The following is a 22726-nucleotide window of genomic DNA, read 5'->3' as shown; positions in this document are numbered from 1 at the left end:
GAGTTCAAAACCTTATCTGTGCCTTGTGCTAAGAAACATCTCCTTTGGTGTGTTTTGAATTTGGTTACATGAAAAAAAGAAAAGAAGGAACAGCCATGGGGAGGGTTTCAAATCATTTTAGTCTGGAAATCTGGCATAAATAGTAATGTTAGCACCCTCTGATCCAAGGAGGCACCACGTAAGAGCTCATTTTGAAGTACTTCCCAAAACTGGAGTTGGGATCTCTAGAATCAGTTTGAGCTTAATGAATTTGCCAGGACTGTGCTGGACACTGTGCAAGACACGGTGGCTGCGGGCGGCTGAGCAAGCGGGCAATGCTGCGCCCTGGTGGCTGCTCCTCAGGGAAACCATCCTGGGCTGCCGGCGGTGGGCAGCTGCAGCAGGTCTCTGGCTGGTCTTGCAGGAGTAGAAGCCAAATGCTGTAGACCAGAAAGCCTGAGACTCTTCTGGGCATCTTTGTGAGTGGGTAGCTGGTGTCCTGTTGTAGGCACGTCTGGTTATCACCATCCACTAGAAGGAGACAAAATCGCATGCATTCCAGGTTGTAGGATATTCATCAAGTACAGCAACAGGCAATCAGTAGTTAATTAGCTACTGAAGGACAAAAGGATATTTTCAAGCAGATCCAGCAACTCAACTCAATGAAGCAGCTCTGCAAAAGAAGTGAGAGAAGGCTTGGGAACAGACAGAGAGTAGAATGAGGAGGGCTTATTTGCTACTGCTAAATGCATTTACATCAAATAATTCAAGATGACTTGCTAGAGCAGAAGTCAATTTGGCATTCGTTTTCACATGGAGTCATTAGACAGGTTTCTTAGCTTTGGTGTAAACACCCAGGCTAGCTTACGTCACAGTTTTCCCATTACAATGTTTGACTCAACAACCTTATGGTTGAACATTGTCTTGTTTTAAAATGTTAAATCATCTGTGCGTCTTTGGTTTGAGGCTCTTCAGGCCAAAAGCAGTCTTTACCCACAAAGAAGGATTAGCAGGCTAATGTAGCAAAATATTTAATTGTGAAATTCAGTCCTACTGCTGCCTGTTGTAATGCTCTTCACACTGTTTGCATCCTGTGAGGAAAAGGCACTGCCTTCCTTGAACTCCAGCTGCCCCATCAAAGATACACCAACCATGGATCAGGGCAGGTGCAAAAACTCACTGCAAAAGGGCTCTGAGAGTGCTGATATACTGTGCTTTAGTGTAGCGAAGCAGCTGCCAGCAAGAAGGACACCTACTCACACCAAGACCACACTGAGTCTTCAGAAACTGAGTGCTCGATTTGGGGGAGGGAGAAGGGAGAATACAATGTCTGCCATTTAAAAAAAACTTCCCAAGGTGCATGTAAATTATAAAACATTGTCCTATGGCTGATCTTATAATTGGTGGGAAATTAAAAAAAAAATAAAGCTGTCAAAATTATAATAACTAAAGAAAAAAGAAACCCGGGTGAGTGAAAATTGGCAAGTCTGTTAGCAGAATGACTACTGTACTGGAAAATTACTGAGCACTGTTTATAAAGGCAATCAGACAGGAATGTTAGTCTTGGAGTCCTACTTTCGACATCAGCAGCTGTATTATTCTACTAGATTCCTTGTACTTTTTTCCAAAAAAAATCCCTTCTAGTGACTGGGTGTGGCACAACCTGTTCCCAAAAGTCAAGATTCACCATACTATTTTGACCCCAGTGTGGCAGAGATATGGTGGAGAGTTTGAGAAGCGTGTAGGGAGAGAAAGATGCAATACACTCTGCAGTGTGCGTATTTCATGGAAATCATGAGTCCATTTGTAAACAGTGTTTTCTTGCTTCTACGTATTCAAGCATGAACTTAGTTTGATAGCTGTAAGCAAAAAATATCTGTCAATTCCATGTGACTGTTTCTCAGAAATCTTTTCCAGTTCTCCTTGCTAAAATTATCCAATGTGAAATTGTGGCCTCACTGCAAGTTGGTCTGAGTTTTGCCTAACATTAATAGAGCCAGTTTCACCCAGGTGCCTTAGAAAACTTAGAGCAACTTTGACATGATTTTGCATCACAAACTGGTGCTAAAGACAACCAGTGCTAACTAGACATGGAGTTACCCTCACCTGTACGTTAGTGCAACAATGTACATTAAACCAAAAGGTATACAATAAAATCTATTAGAAATAGAACCCTCAGATTACACTGCTTTAGATTAGTTTCTGTCACAAGTCCTTTTTCAGACTAGCTATGTCTTGTTTAGTAGCAAATTTCCTCTGATACTTTATTCAGCAGTAGTAAAACCAGTTCTAAAAAAACAGATTTAACAAAAACAGAAAAATTTGTGTTGCTGCAAATGTGTCTTTGGTCACATCCAAGCTATTATTGTGAAAACAGGGAAATTAATTTCACTGTAGCATTGGGGAGGGAACAAAAGTAACACAATCCCTGTGGATAGTGAGTGCATGTGTGAATTCGTCATGGATGTTTAGTTAGTGGAACAGAACAAACCTGCAGGCACCGGTCTTCTGCAGGGCTCGAGACAGAAATAACCAGATGAAATTTAATGGGCTGCAGTATTTACCCTAGAACATGTAATGGCTTTATGTTATAAGAGGCTACAAATCTCTGAAAAGTGACCTCATGTCTTTTGATTGCACTCTTCCACCCCATCCTTCAGCCTTGACTCATTTTATCTTCATAGCATTTTTTTCCTAAATCCTTAGCTACAAGTCTTCATTTGCAGACAATCATCTCCCCTGGGTTGATGTACATAGTGCTGTAGACAAATTTTTTTCTAGAAAATGTGGGAGTCTTAGGCAGGTAGGTACAGTGGATAATTCAAGGTTAATGACTAATCCAGACCATAAAAAGATCAAATGATGAACTGAACCTCCAAAAGATATTTCAAGTTTGCTCCAGGGGCCTGCCAGATGAGTGTTGCCAAAGCAGATTAGAAGAAGAACTCCCAATTCCTCAGCAGAGATACTGAGAGGTCAGAGGTTGAGGAAGACTCAGAAGACAAAGATTTAAAACAGCCTTCTCAGATTGCATGTCCTGCGATCCCAGCTTTTTGAGGCTATAGAAAAACACACCCTTCTGGGCATTTTTTAGCTAGAAAGACAGCCACTGACTGGGTTAAAAAATCTGTGCTTAAAAGCTCATCACTTTCTTCCTAAATCTAACCACCAGCAGGGATCATCTAGCTCTTGAATCTTCTATAGAGGTAAGATTACAAAAATTAATACCATGGATAAAGCCATCCCTATGGTTGTGAGAAAGATGAGTGTGTTTGTCACATAAATCAGTGCTTGGTGGAAAAATGAGAGGCTCTCCAGGGACTCCAGCTAGGGCACTCACATGGTCCAACAGAAGATAGGTTATAACCTGGGAGGGAAAGACCAGACTGAAAAGAACTGTAGTGTCAAGCAATCCCTAATATCAGTTTACAGGCTTAAAACATAACTGGAAAGCCAAATGCTCTATACGATATACACCGGGCTTAGTGTACAACAGTTAATTGTCTTAGTTAATAATACAGAGCTAGCTTGGTGTTTTGAGTTAGAACACTGGAAATATTTTTTTACATTGTCAGAAGAAAAATACTTACCATTTTTAAAAAAAATTAAAAGTAAGTCTCATTCTTAAGCACATCCAAGTGTGTTCAAAAGGTGTAATGACAGTGTAGAGAGGAAAAGCTGTCTGTAGTGTAATTTAATAGTAACCATAATGTGATACTATTTTTACATCACATTTTTTTTCCCTGTGTGTATATTATGCTAATACTTTGCTGCACATTCCTTTACCAAATAAGAAAGTGGCAGGAATTTTCATATTTAATCACTTTATCCAAAAATCCCTTGTCTTTCCGCTTTGGTTGTGAACAGTGTTGTTGAAATATAGTTGCAGTGATTCTGGGTCTTACAGGAACTAAACCACTATTTTCAGCTGCCTGTGAAGGGGGCTTCGGGAGAACTGTGGGGGAAGATCAGGGCACTGCCAGTACTGCATGTAGGACTCGCATTTACTTGTTTGCCAGATCATTTTTACAAGCCATTGAACCAAGCAGAGATTTCACTGAGAGGATGAAGTTTTGTGGTCAAAGTGATCATCCCCTTGATGCCTTTGAAAATAGCCTGCTTTACTGCTGTTACTATTATTCAAACATTTGAACTGTCGCTTGTCTCTTGGATATGAAACTAAACCCACCACTTTAAAACAGCCTTTAATTTCTAAGTATTTTGATTCCACATTAGCAGCAGTTGTCACAAGTAGGATGGAGTGGGCTGTGAGGTTTCAGAGATCCCTTAGAGTATAGCCCTACCTTATTTGTAGCCATCAGGCTCGGATCAGGGATGGATATAGTGGATCAGTAGTTGAAGCTGGCTATACAGATGCCACTTTGACAAAAAAGCTGGAGAATCTGTTTTCACTGCAGGCACAGCTTTGTATTGATTCCCTGGATTTTGGCTCGTGCCCTGTGCAATCATTCTTCTCATGGTGATGGTAATATTTGTTTTTTTGTGCCAGTTTTCCAGTTGCACTCTGTTGTATCTGTGCTAGAGCAGCACTAATTAGAGACCACTGAACAGGGTAGAAACAAGGTGATTTCTCCCTACCATGACAGCAACAACAACAAAAAAATTTTAAAAAAGGACTTTTCCTTCCTGAAAGGAAAGTCATAACCTTACTCCTTAAGGCATCTTGGAAATAGATGGCATGCCATGTGCTGCCCATCCTGAAGGCAAGCTCACACACAGCCTCTGCCAATAATGTATTTCTATCTTTCTCCTTTGCTTTCAGTCCCTTTCCCTTTTTCTTTTGCCAGTAGCTGTAGATCATAGCGAGAGTACAGTGCTGAAGTGAATATTAGTTCAGTGGAGCCTGTACAGAAACCATTCCCAGCCCTGTGACTCACGTTCAGCTCATAAAGCAAAGTCCCTCTTTCCCCCTCCATGCCCTTGTTGAGCAGTTCCTTCACCCAGATAGATAGCTGCCTCCACATTTGCTCTGACAGGGCAGAGCCCAGCTGATATCAAGGGAGCCTGGCTATTAATTTTCATGAACACTGATTTCTGCACTTCAAGGCTATTTTTGTCAGTCAGTCCTAGTATTCGATTACCCAGCTGGCATTTTCCCATTCCGTAAGCAAAATACCAAGCACTCAGCCACAGAGATGCGCCAAAACTACTGTCTAGAGAAACACGTTTGGTGTCTTGCCAGCTGTTTTAGCCAACAGAAATTCACAGATGTGTCAACTGCTTTAATGCACAGAAACATTTGAGCGGGGCCCTGTTCCACAAAAGACAGGTGGCCAGCCTGCCCGATCCCATCCTGCTCAAACCAACTGGCTTCTGTCTTCACTGTCAACGCAGTCATCAGTGCTGTCACACCAGGTCATCAGTCGTAGCAATTGGCAAATGAAGTCATGACAATTGCACCAAGTGAAGATGTTTCTACAAATTGTGCTGAACTGATTTTTCCCTGTTCAGGAATGGGAAGATGGGAAACAGTTGTTTGATTCATTTAGGAGAAGTTACGCAGCAACTTCCAAAGAAATGTGGTTAATAAGTTGGGACGTATTGTGCTCTACCTAGACTATTGGAGCCTTCATCAAAATTAAATAGTATTTCTGAGCAGACTTTTGTTTTTGGGAAGTCTTATTTGAGCCACTAATTGCAACAGACAACCCAGGATTGAGTGACAAGTGAAAGATTCATGGTATAAGGATACTAATCTAGACAACAGTCCTAAATAGCAGGCTAGAAAGTCAATTACCTGGTGAGAAAGGCATGATAGCCTTCCGGTGCGCAGCACCTACACGGTTATTGTTCCAGTCTTTCACTTCATTCAGGAATGCCGGTAATTACAGAGAACATGTTCCTCATTGACAGATTGCAGGAAGCGTAAAGATCGATGCTGCTTCTCTTTAGGAAAAAAATCCTTCCTCCCTACATACCTCCTAATTCAGATTCTTCTTAGACATTTTATTCACTGCCTTGTAGCCCAGCTGTAACCACAGTGGGAGCCTTTCTGTGGGCCTTACACTGAGCTGGAAGGCAGCAGGGTGAGGTTGCCTCATTGCCCTTGCACGCCCATAGCCAGAGACTGCTCACAGCAGCAGTGCTTTCCTTACTTTGGAGGAACCCGAACACCTCACAACGTTGGGCTAGGTGTTTGCCAAAGAGCCTTTAAAGACATAACAAAGCAAACAACAAAAAAAAGGCCATGTATTTGTTCCCAGCACACTTTGATCAAAGGGGAAGGAAACGGCAACTGAAATGTGCTTACAAAGTAAATGAATCCCAAAGGCTCAGAGAAATGATGGGTATAGGGAAATACCTCCCGCCCCCATCCAGACTGGGTTATGGCACATCCTTGTGAGCTACGGCAGCTTTGAAACAACATTGTAGGATTCTTTCTATACGGAAAATCTTGTCCTTTTAAGTACTTCTTAAGCCTCGGCAGTTAAATGCAATTCAGATTCTCTAAGAATTAACGTGGCCAGTTATTCTCCATTTTTGAGGCCCCTAATGCCATGAACTCCAAACAGATGAGATTCCAATTAAACATCCTGGAAAGCCCAACTATGAAAAGTGAAATCTCACCAGTGGCTGTGAGAGGGTGAGCTAAAAGTCAGGCAGGAGATGTCTTTACATTCTAATAGTCTGGGATGTAGAGGATTTGTATGCTTTGAGGTCATATACTGTAGGGCTACAGAAGCTGACTCTGGTCCTGGATGTGGGAAAGCCGTGTTGGGTAGATGCCTGGCCATAGCATCATCCCAGTTTGTACACAGTAAGTATAGGTTCTCTGCACAGCTCTACTGCACGGTGAAGATTTGCATGTGGATGTAGCAGTGGTTTTCCCAGGTACCTCTCAAAGGCAACAATATTTGTGGGATAGGATGGTCTGCAGACAAGTCTGTCTTTATGTGGGGGAAAAATGCAGCCACATTGTAGAGACTGGGGGTTAAAGGGAGCTATGCAGAGTTTGTGTTTCTGTCTAGCATGGAGACAGAAGTGGATATTCACTTGTATACCAACACTTTTCTGCTTTACACACTTCAGCTCCCAAAGATGATCAGGTGATCTCAGTATGATGGCAATACAGCACCATCAAAGAACCCACAAATCTAGGAAGAGTTGCCCATTTCTCACTGTTTTTAAGTGAAGCATAATGTTTTATCCCACCAGTTTTTTAACATTCCTTCTCTGGCTCCTTCCCAGGTGGGTCACGGGCCATTGGAGTCCCTGCTCTGCTACTTGTGAGAAAGGTGTCCAGCACCGGGAGGTAACTTGTGTTTATCAGTTGCAAAATGGCACCTACGTTAACACGAGAGACCTCTACTGCCTTGGCAACAAACCAACAACAGTACAAAGCTGTGAAGGACGGGACTGCCTTTCTATCTGGGAAGCATCAGAGTGGTCAAAGGTAGGAACTTGATTCAATAAAGGAGCCAGACTGAGCACAGCTGGCCCTAATCCAGCTAAATGCTTAAAATTAAGCATGTTCTCACGGTCAGCATACTCAGTGCCTCACAGTATTGGGGCACTGGGTAGGACTGTCATTTGTTGAGATGATCAGTTTGGAACTGAGGTTTGTATTCCATACAGGATGAGTCATTAATGTGGGTTTTAGATATCATGCTATAATAACTATATCTTTCCATCTGAAAACTCTGACCAGCAAGGAAAAACATTTGACTGACCTGAGGCCAGAAGTGTAGTAACCCACCAGGGCTTCTGGCTCCATTTAAAATGCAGTATGAAACAAATACCAGATTTATCAAGCATCTGCATGTTACAGAGAATGTACAATGTTTGGGCCTTGTCCAACCTTCTTTTGTGTAATTCCAGGAACATGGAAAAGCTGGTTATACTTTGTATAAAAGGTGCATCTCCACGTAGTTGCAGAAAGTTAAGAAATTATTCTCAGACATTATAAATGCATTTCAGATATAAATTATATGTGGTCTAGACAGTTAGCCTGTGTTTTGTTTAGTAACAGAGTGAACCGGGAGTATGCCTACAGTTCACAACGAGGACTCAGCTAATACAGGGCAACTTTGTCTGTACCTTGTGAGTAACAGTCCTAATAGGATGCCCATATTAGTTTTGATATTGTATCTGCTAGGCTCATCTGAATGATAAGAAGATCCTTTCACTCTTGGTGCAGTGCTTCCAGCTCTACCAGTCTCATTCCAGTCTGGCTGTGTTACGGGACACAGCAACAGTCATTTCTGTGGGAAGGAGGTTTCCTTGTTATTCATCTCTATTTTGAAACAGTGAGCTCCTGTTTAAAATGTTGTCAAAGAGCTTTGCAAAATATTATTGTTAGAAATGTGCTTAAAAGTCACAGAAGCTCAGGATACAAGGGATCTTGCACTGAGGAACAGCGTCTCCAAACAGACACAATGTGATTCCATTGTCCACCTTTTGAACAGGAAATCTTTGTTTGGCAAGTGAGATGATAGTTAAGTGAGAGTAGTGTTTCCTTTCAGTAGGACGCTGTATCTGTTCACTAATGCATAAGATTCGTTTTCTTTCTGAGTTCTTTCATTTCTAAAGATGTGGAGAAACACACCAAAGTTTTAATAATTTGTCTGATAGGTCTTTTGTGTGTTATAGAAGTAACCCTTTCAGATGATGCCTTCTTTTTTTCTTATAGCTGAACCAGCTGAACTGTTTACAGCTGAGACTGTTCTTATGGTGCAGTTCCTACCTGTTTTCAATGGGGAATTTTTACTTGGGGTCTTTAGTCAACAATCCCAGGTACTTCTCTCTCCTTTTTATGAAATGCAGTAAATCAAGTTACAGAAGACTTTTTCCAGAGTGGAAATCTTCCATACTTGTGACCACAAAACTAATTTGCAAATACATAATATTTTTAGACAATTTTTTTGATAACTGCTTTACTTTTCCTTTGATAAATTTGTTTACCTTTGTCATGTCTGTAATTGCCCACTTGTGATTTTAAATTCATTCTTGTTCTGGCACATTCCTGCTACTAGGTAGCATAGTTGACTCCAGGACACATTTGATGCTCTGCCAGTTTGAACACTTCTCATAACTAGGACTTTCTTCAGTGGTAATCACTTTAATCCTTAACATTTTAATCCGATGTTGTGAAGTAAATATCACAGTAGTGGTATCATTTTATAAATCAATTTTTTCATGTGCGTTTTTGAACTTTTTGGTTATACAACAAAAAACAGTTGACCACATTGAAGTCTGGTCCCCAATCAAAAATGTGTGTTTTCAAAGCAAATTCCAATACAATCTTCATTGTGGAAAAAATTAAGTTCCCCTTTTATTGCCAAACACTTGAGATTGTTTTGGACAAAGTACTGCTCAACCCATTTTTAATGACAAAAATAGAGACTGTCAGAAAAAGGTGAATGTTTCTACTGTCAGGGAACTAGAGTAGAAGAAAATATGGATTTCCTTCAAATAAAGGAGCTGTATCTTAACTGCAAAGTTGTGTTGCTCCTTTACAAAACCTTGTGGGATTAGACTAAGTAATTTGTTAATAAAATAATACCTAATGATCTCAGCTGGACACTTACGGACTGCACATACTATTTAGTAGACTGCTCTGTTGTGGAATCTCTGTAAAACCTATATATTAAGAAATTCTGCATGAAAACAGAGGACTTGAGGAAAGAAAAAAACTCTAAAAGAGGGTGATTTATATGTGACCACCAAAGATCTGTTGGAAACCGTTTGCAAATGCTGTTTTGTCTAGGAAAGTATATGCAGTATTAATCTGTGAATGACTTAAAAGCTTGTGGGAAGAACAAACAGTTGGTGTTTTTCCCAGACTTGCTTGTAAAACCCACCTAGAGATTTCTCCTACTGTGAAAAATACTCCCACTTCAGCTTGATTTACTTTGAGTAAATTGGACCATTTGAAAGATTTTATATATTGTGCTTTGTAGTTTGAGATGAATGAGTGCAACCCTGAGGAGTCTACCCTGAGGACTGAGGAAAATGATCTATAATTGGGGAAAGTCTATACAACTTGGGGCAAATTCATGGCTTTTAGGTACCATTTAGGGAGATCCAGCCTGGGATCTCTGGCAAGTCTTGCGCTTTGAGGAGTCCAGCAAAGCAGTTTCTGGAATTCTGCAAAGCCTGGAAGAATTCATCCCCGTATCTAGCAGAACTATACAATTGTGCTTGTTACAAAGATGTTACATCCGTAAGGAGGTCACGCCATGAGCAGCACATAGTAAATTAAGTGGAAGGTTTCCCAGATTTTCAAGAAGTCACTTTGTAGTGCTCTGAAGTATTTAAAGGCATGTCTGTTTGCTTGCCAGCTCATAAACGCTTGTCATTCATGTCCTTAACAAGGCCAGCAGGTCAGAACTGCCTGGATTGTATTTTTAAGACGGTTAGACAGGCATGCTGAGATTTGTCCATTTGATGTAATTTATATCAAGCTGACGCTTGTTTTCAGCATAGACCCCCTGGATGGAGAAGCTTCTTGGAATACATTCAAAAGACCTCACAGGATATCTCATATCTTCACTATTTATTCAGTGTCAAATCAACTGTCTTTTCCATGCTGATCCCCTGAAGGGGAGAACTTGACATGCTAGAGGAGGTTAGTTTTTACCTCAGTTGGTACATATATCATTTTTCCACCCACCTGTCCCCAGTGGCTCTTCAAGAAAATTTCTCACTCTTAACCAATGCAGTGGCATGAAAATGAAGAGCAGAGAGACTAGCTATGCTGTTGTGTAGTGGCATGCACTTAGATGGCTGTAACAGCATCAAAAGATCTGTTACTCTGTTACTGAACTGGCTATTTAAAACAGAAATTCTCTGTTTCAGTTCTTACCAGTGTCCTTTCCCCACCTAGTACGGTCAATGAAATTAAGACAAATTCTCCAGTAAAACAGAATTTCCAGCCAACCATTGGCAGAGATAACAAACGGGTAACCAGACACCCCTGCTCTTTAGAAGCTACCTTCATAGTGTGCAGGCACAAAAACGTTTGTGGACAATTTGTGCTCACTCGCATGAACATTTGTTAGAGTGCCCAAATGCTTGAATCAAGTCTTCCTTCAGCAACTGATTCTAGCAGCTCTAGTAGCCAGCTGCTTTCTCAGAGGACTTCAAACAGTCCCTGCTTATGCTTTTGGTGTCTGTCTTTGGTCTGTCTTTCACCCCTGCTGATGTCTGTGGCTAGCTTGCTGGCCATGGTTGGAAGCTGATCACAACACTGTGGCTCACTGAATAGTGCCTCTCCTGAGCTATCCCCTTTGTACATTTAAAGTTCTTTGGAACTAACATAGTGATGAGGATACGGCAAAACAAAGAGTGAAGGACATGTATGTGTTTCACATGAGAATATGTGTGAGAACTGCAACTTTGCCATGGTGTGTACAAACTGTACTGCAGAAATGCGTTTGTAACAGTGGTCTCATGCTACTGTGATTTAAAAATGCATTCATCGCCATCATTTTACTCCCATGATACATCAAGGGATGTGGCAGTTCTGTTTTGTAAATCTCAGTGTGTCCTTTTTCAGTATGAATGATGAGCTCTTAAACACAGATTTAGTGGTTTTTTCATCTGTAACGCCAATTCTAGCAAAATGCCAGCTGATATTTTTCAAAGATTGATTTTCAGAATTGCCATTTTTCATAAGTAAAATATTTCACAGGCAGATATCATGCTTTTCAAATTACTCTTTTATGTTTGAAAGGGGCTTAGATTATTGGGACAAAATCTTAGGGTTATCAGTTTTCCTCTGTGTTCATAAAACCAGCTTTTCCTTTTAGCTATGTTACCCAGATAAAAGTTCTCATTTCTAGGCATCATGTGACAGAAAACAAATACCTGTTGTTTTGCAGTGCTCAGCAGACTGTGGCAAGGGGATTCAGAAAAGAACAGTGACGTGCACAAATTCTCAAGGAAAATGTGATGCAGCCACCAGGCCAAGAGATGAGGAAGAGTGTGAGGATCACACAGGCTGTTACGAATGGAAAACAGGCGATTGGTCTAAGGTAACAGCGAACACTACATGGTGTTTTCTTTTTAAGTGCAAAGATGTTCAGAGTGCTATGCTTCCATGTGCTGTCTGCGTTAACTTGCAGTTTAAATGTTTGGAAAGGAAGGGTTTAACTGGTTTTGATTGGAGGTTTTGCTGGAATTTACATTTTCCCCTTATGCCATTTATAACCCAAACATTGCAACACAGGCTTATGGATATGACCCAGCAAGTTTTAGAGAAGTGTATTCCAAACAGGATAGAAATGAGTATTAACTGACAGCTTAACCATCCAAAGGCAAAACCTACTCAAGATTCCCTCCACAGGTAAGACTGTTGGTGTCAAAAAGCTACTTTATAAACAATGCTGAAACAGCTTTCCATATTTCAAAAAGCAAACTCTGAACAGTTCTGGCTAGCAGATTGGATTCTACAGAAAAGAGTTCATTAGCAGTATCTTCCAGGAGTGCAGGGAACTAAGGAGGTGTACCATGTCCAGCCTGGGCAAGCTAAAAAGAAAATAGCAGAAGGTTGGTTTCCTTGAGTGTAAATAAGTGTTAAAAATTTGCACTTCGAGTTAGGAACCTAGTCACTGAGAAAAAGGGAAATCTCACAAGGGGGCTGTGGTGAGAGTTTTGTCTCCCTCCAAGCATCAGTATGGAGCTGAGAAGGGAGCTGGACCTTAGTCTTATCCCACAAGTGACAAATCTGAAGGTTTGGGAGAACTGCTGTTAAACTGAACACTACTGGGAGGAAGTATGGGGAAGTCTTAGCAGACTTAAACAGAAACAGAGGGTAACTGAGAGCACTCACAGCTGAATTCTGTTTCTGTGCCTTATGCAGGTCCTGCATGCAGAGTCACACAGTACACTGTTTCACTATTTTATTACCACAGATGCAAGACTAGAGCTGTGCAGCTGAATTTCATGCTAGTCTGGGACCTACACAGCATAGTCCAGTTCTAGACTTATTCCAACCACCTGAAATGAAAGAAAGCCATGAATTTCAAGGCAGAGCCAAAACCATCGGTCCCTTCCTCAGGGCTGGGTTTTACCTTCACTTAGGCCTGTTTGAATTTAGTTTCTCCAGTGACATCAGTGGAATTAATTCCCAAATGCAGTGGATTAAACCAGAGCAGAGTCTGCTCTGTATTTGCATTCTGATCTTAAAGTAATAGGTAGTTTTGCTTCGGAAGGAGGCCTGGCAGTGTGAGAAACTCAGCCTTTGCCAGTGTTGTTCATAAAGCATCCTTTACATTACTGACTTCATGTTTGCGTAAAGAACTAAAATTTCCCAGGAATATTATATTCCAGTTTGGTTTTATCTTATCTTTGTAACTGTACTGTTCTTTAAACAGAAAGCCTACTTTGTGTTCTGGAATGTACGGCATGTGCAGAAACCACTGGGATACAGTAGTTGCAATTTGCTTTCCAAAAGCCCAAACCCCAGCAAGGAAAATCCAGTGAAATAGAGGCCCATGATGGGCAAATTGGCTTATCTGCCATTGCATTTTTTTATGTTGTTATTAGGAATTACAGACATTTATAGATATACTCTGCCATAGATATGTGAATTTAATGGTGTCAGTGCTGGAGAATGCATTAAGAACCTGCCACATACAAAAGGTCTGTATTTATGCTGAGCCAGGAATTTGTATCACAGAATGTTTAGAGTATTGAACATTATTTTATTCATAACCTGGCGCACAGAGTCCATGCAAGCTGGCCAAAACAAACAGTTCCCGTGTGTTAACAGGTGAAATAACATTATTTATTTATTTCTGGGATTTTAAAACATTTTGGCATGCAAATTGACTCAGATTCTTTTTATAGGGAGGAATATGAAATAATTGTGTATCCACTGATTACACAGATTGAAAGTTCAGTATTGTATGAATGGTTCCAATCTGATAAAGATGTTGGCTCACTGCTGGAAAGGCTGCAATCACACATTGGTCACAGTAAATAGTGTCATTGATGGATTTAGTGTCTGCATGTGAGCAGGGCAGGATCAGTGCAAAATCACTTGTTATTTGCAATTCTTAACTCGGGATCAAGATCCTCCCTGTGCAGAAGGGCACAAAAGCTTATGTGCTGCATATGTGGCCTGCTTCTGTCTGCAGAGAGCTTGTGCCAACTCTCTGCTTCCCAGGAATTTCATCCTGTGTGAGTCCAGCAGGATGTTCTTGGACTTAGATTTGGTTTGTAATGAGCATTTAAAATTCTAGACATATTGGTTAATTCTGACTGGACACTTAGATCACACAATTAGATTCTTATTCTCTGAGTAAAATAGAGGGGTAAACAAAAGGCACCACTGGATTGCTAGAAAAGGGTACGGGTAGATACAATTTTTTAAAGAAAATGTATTGTCCCAGAACCCCAGATAGCTGAAGTGTTTGGTGTGGAATTCAATTCTTTGCAAATCCTGAGCGAAAGATTTTCATCATGAGGATCCAGAAGCTTTAATGCAGGGCTTAGACTTAGGTGGAGAGCTTTTACAGCTATCAGCAGCTCCTCTTTCGTGTTGTCTGGCCTTCAACAGTTCCTCCTTTAAGGAGAAACACAAAGTCTGCGGCAGTTATAGTGAACTCTTTAAAATTCATACTTCCAGGGTAAAATTCCATTGTAAAACATTTGTTGCCGGTGCTGTAAAAATTGCTGTGAGAGAGCTTTGTGCTGACTAAGATGGAAACTTTTTCTATTAATACAAATTGATCTCAGAACAAGCAACAACTTTTTGCAATTAATGCATTGTGCATTTGTTACTTTTTGTTAAGAATCATCAGGGAAGCCAGATTTAACTAACAGTAGTAATTATCACAGATTAAAATAAGGGGCTTTGATGCTTTATGTGCAAACAGCTTGCATGGTGACTTGGCCTCCAATCCTTAATTTCCCAAACCAAGATCATTTGAACATACCAGGAAGTCATGTAAGAAAGAGGCAAAACCTCATATAAAAAGTCAAGTCCAGATACAACTTGTAAATAGAACAGGCTGTTTGGGTGGTAATGGCAGACTGTTATTTTTATATTACCAGTAGTAGTATTTATAGAATACATGGACTCTGTGCATGAGAAGACAGATCACCTCCCTAAGGAGCTCCCAGCCCTATATAAATAACTCACCTCACATCTGACAGTGATGGACATGGTTACCCTACATAAGATCTTAGATCCTGTTGCATTCAGAAGGTGCAAGAGCGGGCAGCAGTAAAAGCTCCAAGTCTATGCCAGATAAGTTGTGGTTTTATGTTCTCAGACCCTGGATCCACTTCTGTGTAGAAGAGGTGAGGGCTGGAGACATGGCTATGCTCATCTTTAACCTGCACCTGCCAGCCAAAACCTCATCCGCAGGCCTTAGTAATGGCTTTGCAGTCATTGCCTGTCCACGCTCTGAAGAGGAATTTTGTTCCATTTTTTTGTGAGGTTTATTTGCAGATGGTCCTTACTGCAATATTATAGCTGTGGAAAACATTTGGAGCTAATTGAGCAGATTCAGCAAGCAGTCTTGGCTGTGATATTTGTATATTCCCAATGTATATGCAGCATATTTCAAGTGTTGCATGAGGAACTGATGTATCTAGTTCACTTTGCAAACACATAGGGCCAGGTCTGTAAAGTTATTTTCAATGTCTTTGAAGTTACCTTTGTCAGTCCAGTGCTTGAGATGAACAGACTTTGTACTGTAATTCAAAAGACAGAGTATTGTCCTGTTGCTAGTGACCACGTGTAACCTCTGTTACCACTGCTATTAAACTTCCAACTTCTCTGCACTACTGCAACTTCTCTCTTAAACCTCATATCTTAAAGGGATGTAATTATTATTTTTTAGCATTTAACAAAAATGCAGCATTGGTATTATGAGTTACATAACTAAACTATTCTGGCCCACGAGTCTTTGAACCTAGTAGAAAGCCCAGATTGCACAGCGAGTTACCCACTGAAGGTGTTAACCTGAAATAATTCTTTAACTGTTGCCTGGATTCTTCAGAATCATTCTATCATCCTTTTTTATGTATGATGCAATATACAAATGGGAATCCAAGCCATCTCCCATTCAATCGTTTCTTCCAAAAGGAAATTCCACATCCAGTTTGTGTTCAGTTAAAGAAACAAACATCTCATACACTCTTTCCACTTTGAAATAGTTCCTCCTTGTTTGAAATCTGAGCTGTTAAACATTATAGCACTGGAAACGTTTTTACATTTTTGTTGTAGTTGTGCTAGTCAAAAGAACAAACATAGGTTGCTCAGTTTCCCAACGCTTGCCTCAGACTCCTAGGCTGCTGGAAATATGCCTTGATGCTTTAGCAAGACAGTAGTTCATTCTTTCATGATGAATTGTATTTTGCTGACAAACTTTATGTCAAGAATTACATTCCTGGGAAGAATGCAGGCAGCTAGTAACAGAATGTGTCTTTATATATGTGGCTCTCCGGGAGGGTTAGCAGGATGCACAGCTTGAGTCTGTACCATTTGCCTGCTCCAGGCTGCGCTTGAAGGGATCAGCAGCGGGACTCCGGCTTTGCGTTGAAGCCTGCCGTGACTCACGCAGTTGAAAACATGTGTCCCAAATGATGTGGGGGTGCACTGTTGGCCTGCTGCAGGGAGATGCAGGCTTGATGTATTGGCTAGCTATGGTGGTGACAAAGATCAGTTGTGCTTGAAGGTGAACAGCACTGGTACTGCTTTTTAGCTACCCAAGCCTCCCCCTGTGTCCTCAGCTTTCTCCCCTTCTGCTTTAGTAATAACATAGCAGGGAAAGCACTTGGGTGCTAATGCACAGGCCAACGCTGTATTTTTTGAGTTCCTTTCCTCCGGTTGGCTTTTGGACTCTTCTAGGGTATAACTGAAGAGGCAAGATTATATAGCAGGAGCAATTCTCCACGAAAGTTTTATGGATTTTTCCTCATTTCCAGTTTTACTTAATTGTTTCATTATTTTATATGCCTCAACATACTTTATTTCTGTCCTGTGACTGAAGTATTTTATTTCGAGCCAATAACACAGAATGGTTCAGAGTTCCCAGTTTCATTTTTTTACTATTCTCCTTTTAACCGGTATTATATCAAGGAAGGTAGAATTACAAGCAAGATACACTAGCTCCATCGTTAGTGCTGACTTTCACAAGGGTGCATTTTCAGCTTTGTGGGCAGAAGTTTAAACATGCGACTTCTGTCCCTCAGGCAACAATTTAGCTCATTAACCTATTATATTACATAGCCCAATGAAAAGGTTTTTAGAAGAAGAAAGATACATAGAAGCCTTGTAATGTATTGGCTTTGCCATATTTTTTCTTTGCAGTTACAGTAGATGCTCTGTAAATACTAAGGCCTATATTAATCTCAGATAACCTAATGTAAATCCAGGGTAACTGTCTTTCATTCTTCCCTACAACCCATTGGCCACAAGCCAAGGATCTCACTCAGCACAGTGGGTCAGATATCAGTCTCTCTTACATTAGTGTAAATCCAGATTAATTCAGCCACTTAAGTTAATGCAGGCTTATGCCAATGCTATGCAGATCAGGATCTGACCTGCCACGCTGTGCAAGACCTTTGGGTCTTGTGTAGGAACCATCACAGATTTATGCTCTCAGGTGAAAACAGAAATATATGATATGTCAACCTGGGCTTCAACTAGGAGAGAAAGCAGAGGAGAAATCTTTTACTGCCACTTTACATCTTGTATAACCACCTGGCACAACTTTCACTGGATTCAGAAAGATTGTACATTCCAGAAACTGAAAAGCACTAGTAAGGATCAGCTTGGCAAAGTGCGATGTTAAACAATATTCTTGTTGCCAAATAGTGTCAGTAGTGATACAACACATCTGAAAAATTACCTATAGCCACCTGCCCTCCCTGGACATCAATAGTTGCCAATTTCTTTACAGTATTTTGCTCAGCCTATGAAATGCTGGCTACAGGTTCTCATCCCAGGAGAATATTAACAATAGGGAGAAAAAAAATCTCATTTTCTATAAGAAAAATACTGGGTTTGTGCCAGACGTTGAGGTGTTTCATACCGAAGATCAGCAGTCATTCATCACAATGGGTGGTAACAAGGATTTTATAATTGCAAATTAATTGTTTTGGCAGGATTACAGTAAATTGTATTCTCTAAGAGATAAAACCTCTAGCCTTGCAGTACACCAAAAAACATGTTGGGTTTTGGGTTTTGGTTTTTTTTCAAAAAATACTCTACAATCTTCCAGTGCCAGGAAGGCATGTTTTCCAAGTTCCAAATGTTTGGGAACATCAACAAAATCCTCTATACGCCTCATTTTTAATGATTAATTCACATTACATGATAAGAAGAGCAAATCAAGGACAGCTGTGGTTTGAGAGGTATATTCAAAGCTGTTGTAAATATAGAAGCAAACTGTCTTTTGTTTTAACATTCATTACAAATTCATGGCTTGACCTGCCATCTGTTTATGATAAACTACGGACAACTTGTTAATTCTCATAAAGGTCATAACTAAGTTCATCTTCTTCTACCTTGGAGAAAATAACTTTTCTTGTTGAATTCAGAGAAAACTCCACAGGAGGGATGGTCGCTTTAAACTGCAGTTGCACATCACAGCTGACAAACCCTTTCCTGCCGCTTACTCACTTTGGCTCAGCAACCAACTTCATGATTTATGGCTGCTCATGTGCATTCAGCACCATAGCTAGAAACTTATGTTGCAAGATTGTCTGCAGGTCTCACTGATGCAAACCAGTGGTTCTCCAGAAGGTGATAGAGCTGGATTTGACAGGAGAGGACCCAACAAGCTTTAGTATTCAAACCCTCTGCTCCTCTGGTCCTAGGCATTACCAGAAGCCAGAGATCAGAGTGTCCTAAACCTAACTACTGCCTCTGTGGACTGCTCTAAGTTGTACTGCTAGTTGTGGTTCCCCATGGTTTGTTCCTCTGGCACGTGATCACTGATGTGCAAACCACAGCCTTTCTTGCCAACAGCTAATCTCAAAATACCCCTGGCTACAGAGGATGAGAACAAATGGCCCAAAATTGGTTATATCAGCCAGGGACACTCCTCAATCTGGCAAAGTTGTTGCCTGTGTCCTAGTAAAAATTTCATGCAGCCCTTTAGAAAGGAAGATGAAAAGCCATAGCTCTGCATTCCTGAAGTAGAATGGTACCCTCCTGAGTTATGACGAGCTAAAACCATCACCTTTAGTTTAACCTCCATTGAGGAAATGCATGGAATAAAATAGATCTCTGTGTGAGACAAAACTAGTGTTTGTTTTACAAAGCAGAAACCACCCCTCTCTTCTGCTGCAGTGAAATCAATTTTGTTTATACTATTATGAGCCAAATCACTGACCCACCAAAGCCAATGGCCAGCTCCCAATGACTTCAGTGAGTTAAGGATTTCAGTGTAAAATGAAGACTCTGGCACATGGCTTGTAGTTTACATATGACAGAGCTCCAAGGCTATTGGTTGTTTTTTGGTCATCTTCACTATCAGTGCAGGGCTTTCTGGAATTTTCTGTGTTCCCTTTATGATTTTACTCCACAAAGTTAAGTAAAAGGAAATGAACCATCCTGAATCCAGGTTCTGAGAAAAAGACTTGGATCACTGAAGTAAAAGCCTCAGAAGGGGAGACATGATGGGAGACATCTCCGTGTTCCTGCTGCCATTTCACAAATTGGTCACCTTGGGCTGCTTAAAGCCCAGCCAAGGCCCTTCTGCTGCCTTGTACCACCAAGTAGAACTGATCGGTTTGTTGTGGACAAAGTTAGAAATACAGTTTTTGTACCTCTGCTAGAAATACACATTTTAGGAAAGAAAGGAAAGTTCATATGAGTTCCGCTCTTATTAACTACAGACTTCTGTATGGTCATGGGTCCACCACTTAATTGAGTTCACATCGCTGGGTCCTAGTCATCTGACGGGTAGATGCCTTGTTTGAGATAGTTGTTAGGATGCATTTACAGTCGTTGTAAGACAGGCAGCTCCAGGTAGTAGTTTTATCTCCTTTCCTTAGTAAAGGCTGATTTGCCCCTTGAAGTGGTGATCTCTCTGCTGACTGCAAAGAGAATGTAAACAGAGCTAGTTCAGTAAGATGAATCCCACCCCTTTTGCTCTTTGATTTTCTGTCCCCCCATCTGTGAAACGCCTTTAGCTATGGTCAGAGATGTAAATATTGTATAATGACACTAAAAAAAGGTTGAGCCTCTATCTAGACCTCTGCTAACTGCCAACCCCAGTCGATGCAGCTGTAGTTGGAAACCTAGGCATGGGAAGTGAAGAGATGCTGACTACAATGCTGGCTGGCCAAGTCATTCCCCTGGGGTCTGTAAGCTACAGAAATCAAATCCTGCTCATGCCTTTGAGGCAATGGCTGCTCCTTGTTTGCACAACAATTTGCACAGCTCATCTCTGCTGGAGTTTCTGGGAACATCCATAGTACAAATTATTTTGATGGTTCCTTAGGAAAGGAGAATGTGCTGCAAAAAGACCATATTCATCAGTGTTTTGTTTGAAGTGGAGCATGTTCTGTCACAGTGTTATTGTCTCATGTTCCAATACGGCCTCCAGTGATCCTATTAATTGGAAGAATAACTTTTCCTTTTTGATATTTTTTACTTAAAAGCCTAGTTCATTAAGTGCATTTTTTTTGATGGAGAATTAAAGCCTCCCACCAAGATCAGTGGATTGGAAATGGAATTCCATCGTGACTATTTTACTCTTTTTTTTAACGTGAAAAAGAAGAAAGCATGAAAGATAAGCCTGTTCAAATATTGCCATTCATTTTCTCTGAGTTACTCTGAGATGTTACAGTGTCTACGATCATGTTTTTAAAAATATGAACACCATTTAAAGTCTGTACTACTCATCTGAAGAGGTTTTTGCCCCTTGAATCCTTACAGCACGCAATATATATCGCTAGCAGGGACTGCTATAATTTTGCAGTCTTTCTAATAGCCTTTTGAGATTTATAATGGCTACTGAGGCATTAAGGTGATAATATTCCAGAACATCTTTAAAGAGCAATTAGTATCAGCCTGCTGGTGATCCCTTGTTTGACTGTGCAATGAGATGAAATGCAGTGTTAGTTCAGCATTATACATTTAAAGCTGAGTAGCTCCCTGTCTGGAGAATGCTCAGGCCAGGACTCAGGTGACAGAGATGAGCAGCCTCTTGCAGAAGTTAAGTAATCCTAATGGAGTCCTTAGTTTAATTACTTTTTTTAATAAATTGTATTTAGGTAGCATTGATCATTAACTGACGAATAACTAAAATTTGTGTTCAGTGGAGCTTCAGTTCCCAAGATATTCCTTCAGGCTAACATCTGTGACAGGAGTCAGTGTGGGACTATAGCTCATGTAAGCCCATAAAAACATTGCTCAGCGTAAGCAGCACACACTGCTGGAGAAGCAGGGTGAATTCTCACACAGTCAGCCTGAGTTGAGTTATATGATCCTATGGTTACATAGTTGTCCATTGCTAACTAGTTTACTCAAAATTAGCTTGATTGTGCCCCTTTTGTGTAACGCATTTTTCACCATCGTTTTGTTGCAGTTTTTCAGGTGGAATAAGCTATGGAGTGTTTCCATTTTGTCCCTGTCACAGATCAAAACACTGCACATGCCCTGTAGGCGGCCCGGTAGCATATGGCACCCTATAGGCTATACCATATCATTTCACATCTCTGCTTGATCCTGTTCTTGAAATCCAGTTTGAAAGCTAGTGAGAAGAAAATTCTGCCTGATTGGTATAAAGAATTAAATGACATTTCCTCATTAGCATCCACCTGGGCTGCATTGCACAAGTACTTAGGGGCAGTGTCACTACCCAGAATATTCATGCATTCAGCTCTTAATCTCTGAACTCTTTGTACACAATGGAACTTTTCAGAATAGCAAAGTCAAGCTTAATTATGCAGTGAGACGTGCTGGATGTACTGGTCAGGTCTTGTTCCTTAGGGTCATGCAGTTTGAAAGCACAGCTGTAGGCAGTTTGCAAAGATTGCTTCTCTCTTCTCCTCCTAAGATACTGTCACATCAGCCATGAGCATTTTCTGCTATAATTTATTGTTTCTTCCAATACTGAGTCAGAAGGGTATGCATTTTTTCTTGGCTAAATTAAACAAATCAGTCATTTCACAAAAGTTTCCAAATGAAAGATTGTTGTAAGCAAGACCAGATATGTTCTCTTTACAGATCTGGTTCAAAAAGAAGAAAAAAGAAAAAAAAAAGAAAGAAAGAACAAGGAAGCTTGAAAAACAGCTTACAGTTTGCTTTGGGCTACTTAGATCTTATCAGTGAAAAGACAGAAATTTCTTTCTTTAGCGTGATGCCATGGTGAAGGTTGACCTGGTGTTTATGAAAGCATATTGCATGCTGCTTTTCAGCTAGAACTATAGAGTTTAAATTAGTGATACTCATAAAAAGCCTGATGTTAAGGTGTGTGGAGCACTGACTTTCAGAGCACACACATGTATACTATTAAGGTCTCGGGAATGGGGCAATTACAGGACATTTGTCATTCATCTCAGATGCCGTGTTAGAATGTTATTAGTAGGAACTTGTCTTGCTTTCTTTCTGACTTTCAGAGAAGCAAGAAATAAGACCCCTGAGGGGAAAAACACTCTACCCTATCCTAACGCCTTGAAATACTTGAACTCTGAAGTCAGTAAAGCATGACTCTATCTCTGAATATTGGAGCTTTAGCCATAGTGTTATCCTTGGCTTCAGCAACTTTCAGCAAATTGGGGACAAACCAGTATCTTTAAACATCAGATGACTGCA

The 22726-nt window shown here is 40.6% G+C and overlaps 1 protein-coding gene across 1 annotated transcript in view; it reads left to right on the top strand.

Annotated features, from left to right (window-relative positions):
• Positions 1-22726, top strand: part of ADAMTS17 (ADAM metallopeptidase with thrombospondin type 1 motif 17) — a 192554-nt gene that overhangs the window by 161246 nt on the left and 8582 nt on the right. The window contains exons 21-22 of the mRNA XM_059824030.1: positions 7189-7393; positions 11823-11975. Of these exons, the coding sequence (XP_059680013.1) occupies positions 7189-7393; positions 11823-11975 (358 nt within the window). The remainder of the gene's footprint in view (positions 1-7188; positions 7394-11822; positions 11976-22726) is intronic.

This window comes from Gavia stellata, chromosome 13 (genome assembly GCF_030936135.1).
Source record: "Gavia stellata isolate bGavSte3 chromosome 13, bGavSte3.hap2, whole genome shotgun sequence".
Taxonomy (NCBI): Eukaryota; Metazoa; Chordata; class Aves; order Gaviiformes; family Gaviidae; genus Gavia; species Gavia stellata.
The sequence above is the reverse complement of the archived record's forward strand: the minus strand, read 5'-3'. Positions and strand labels throughout refer to the sequence as shown.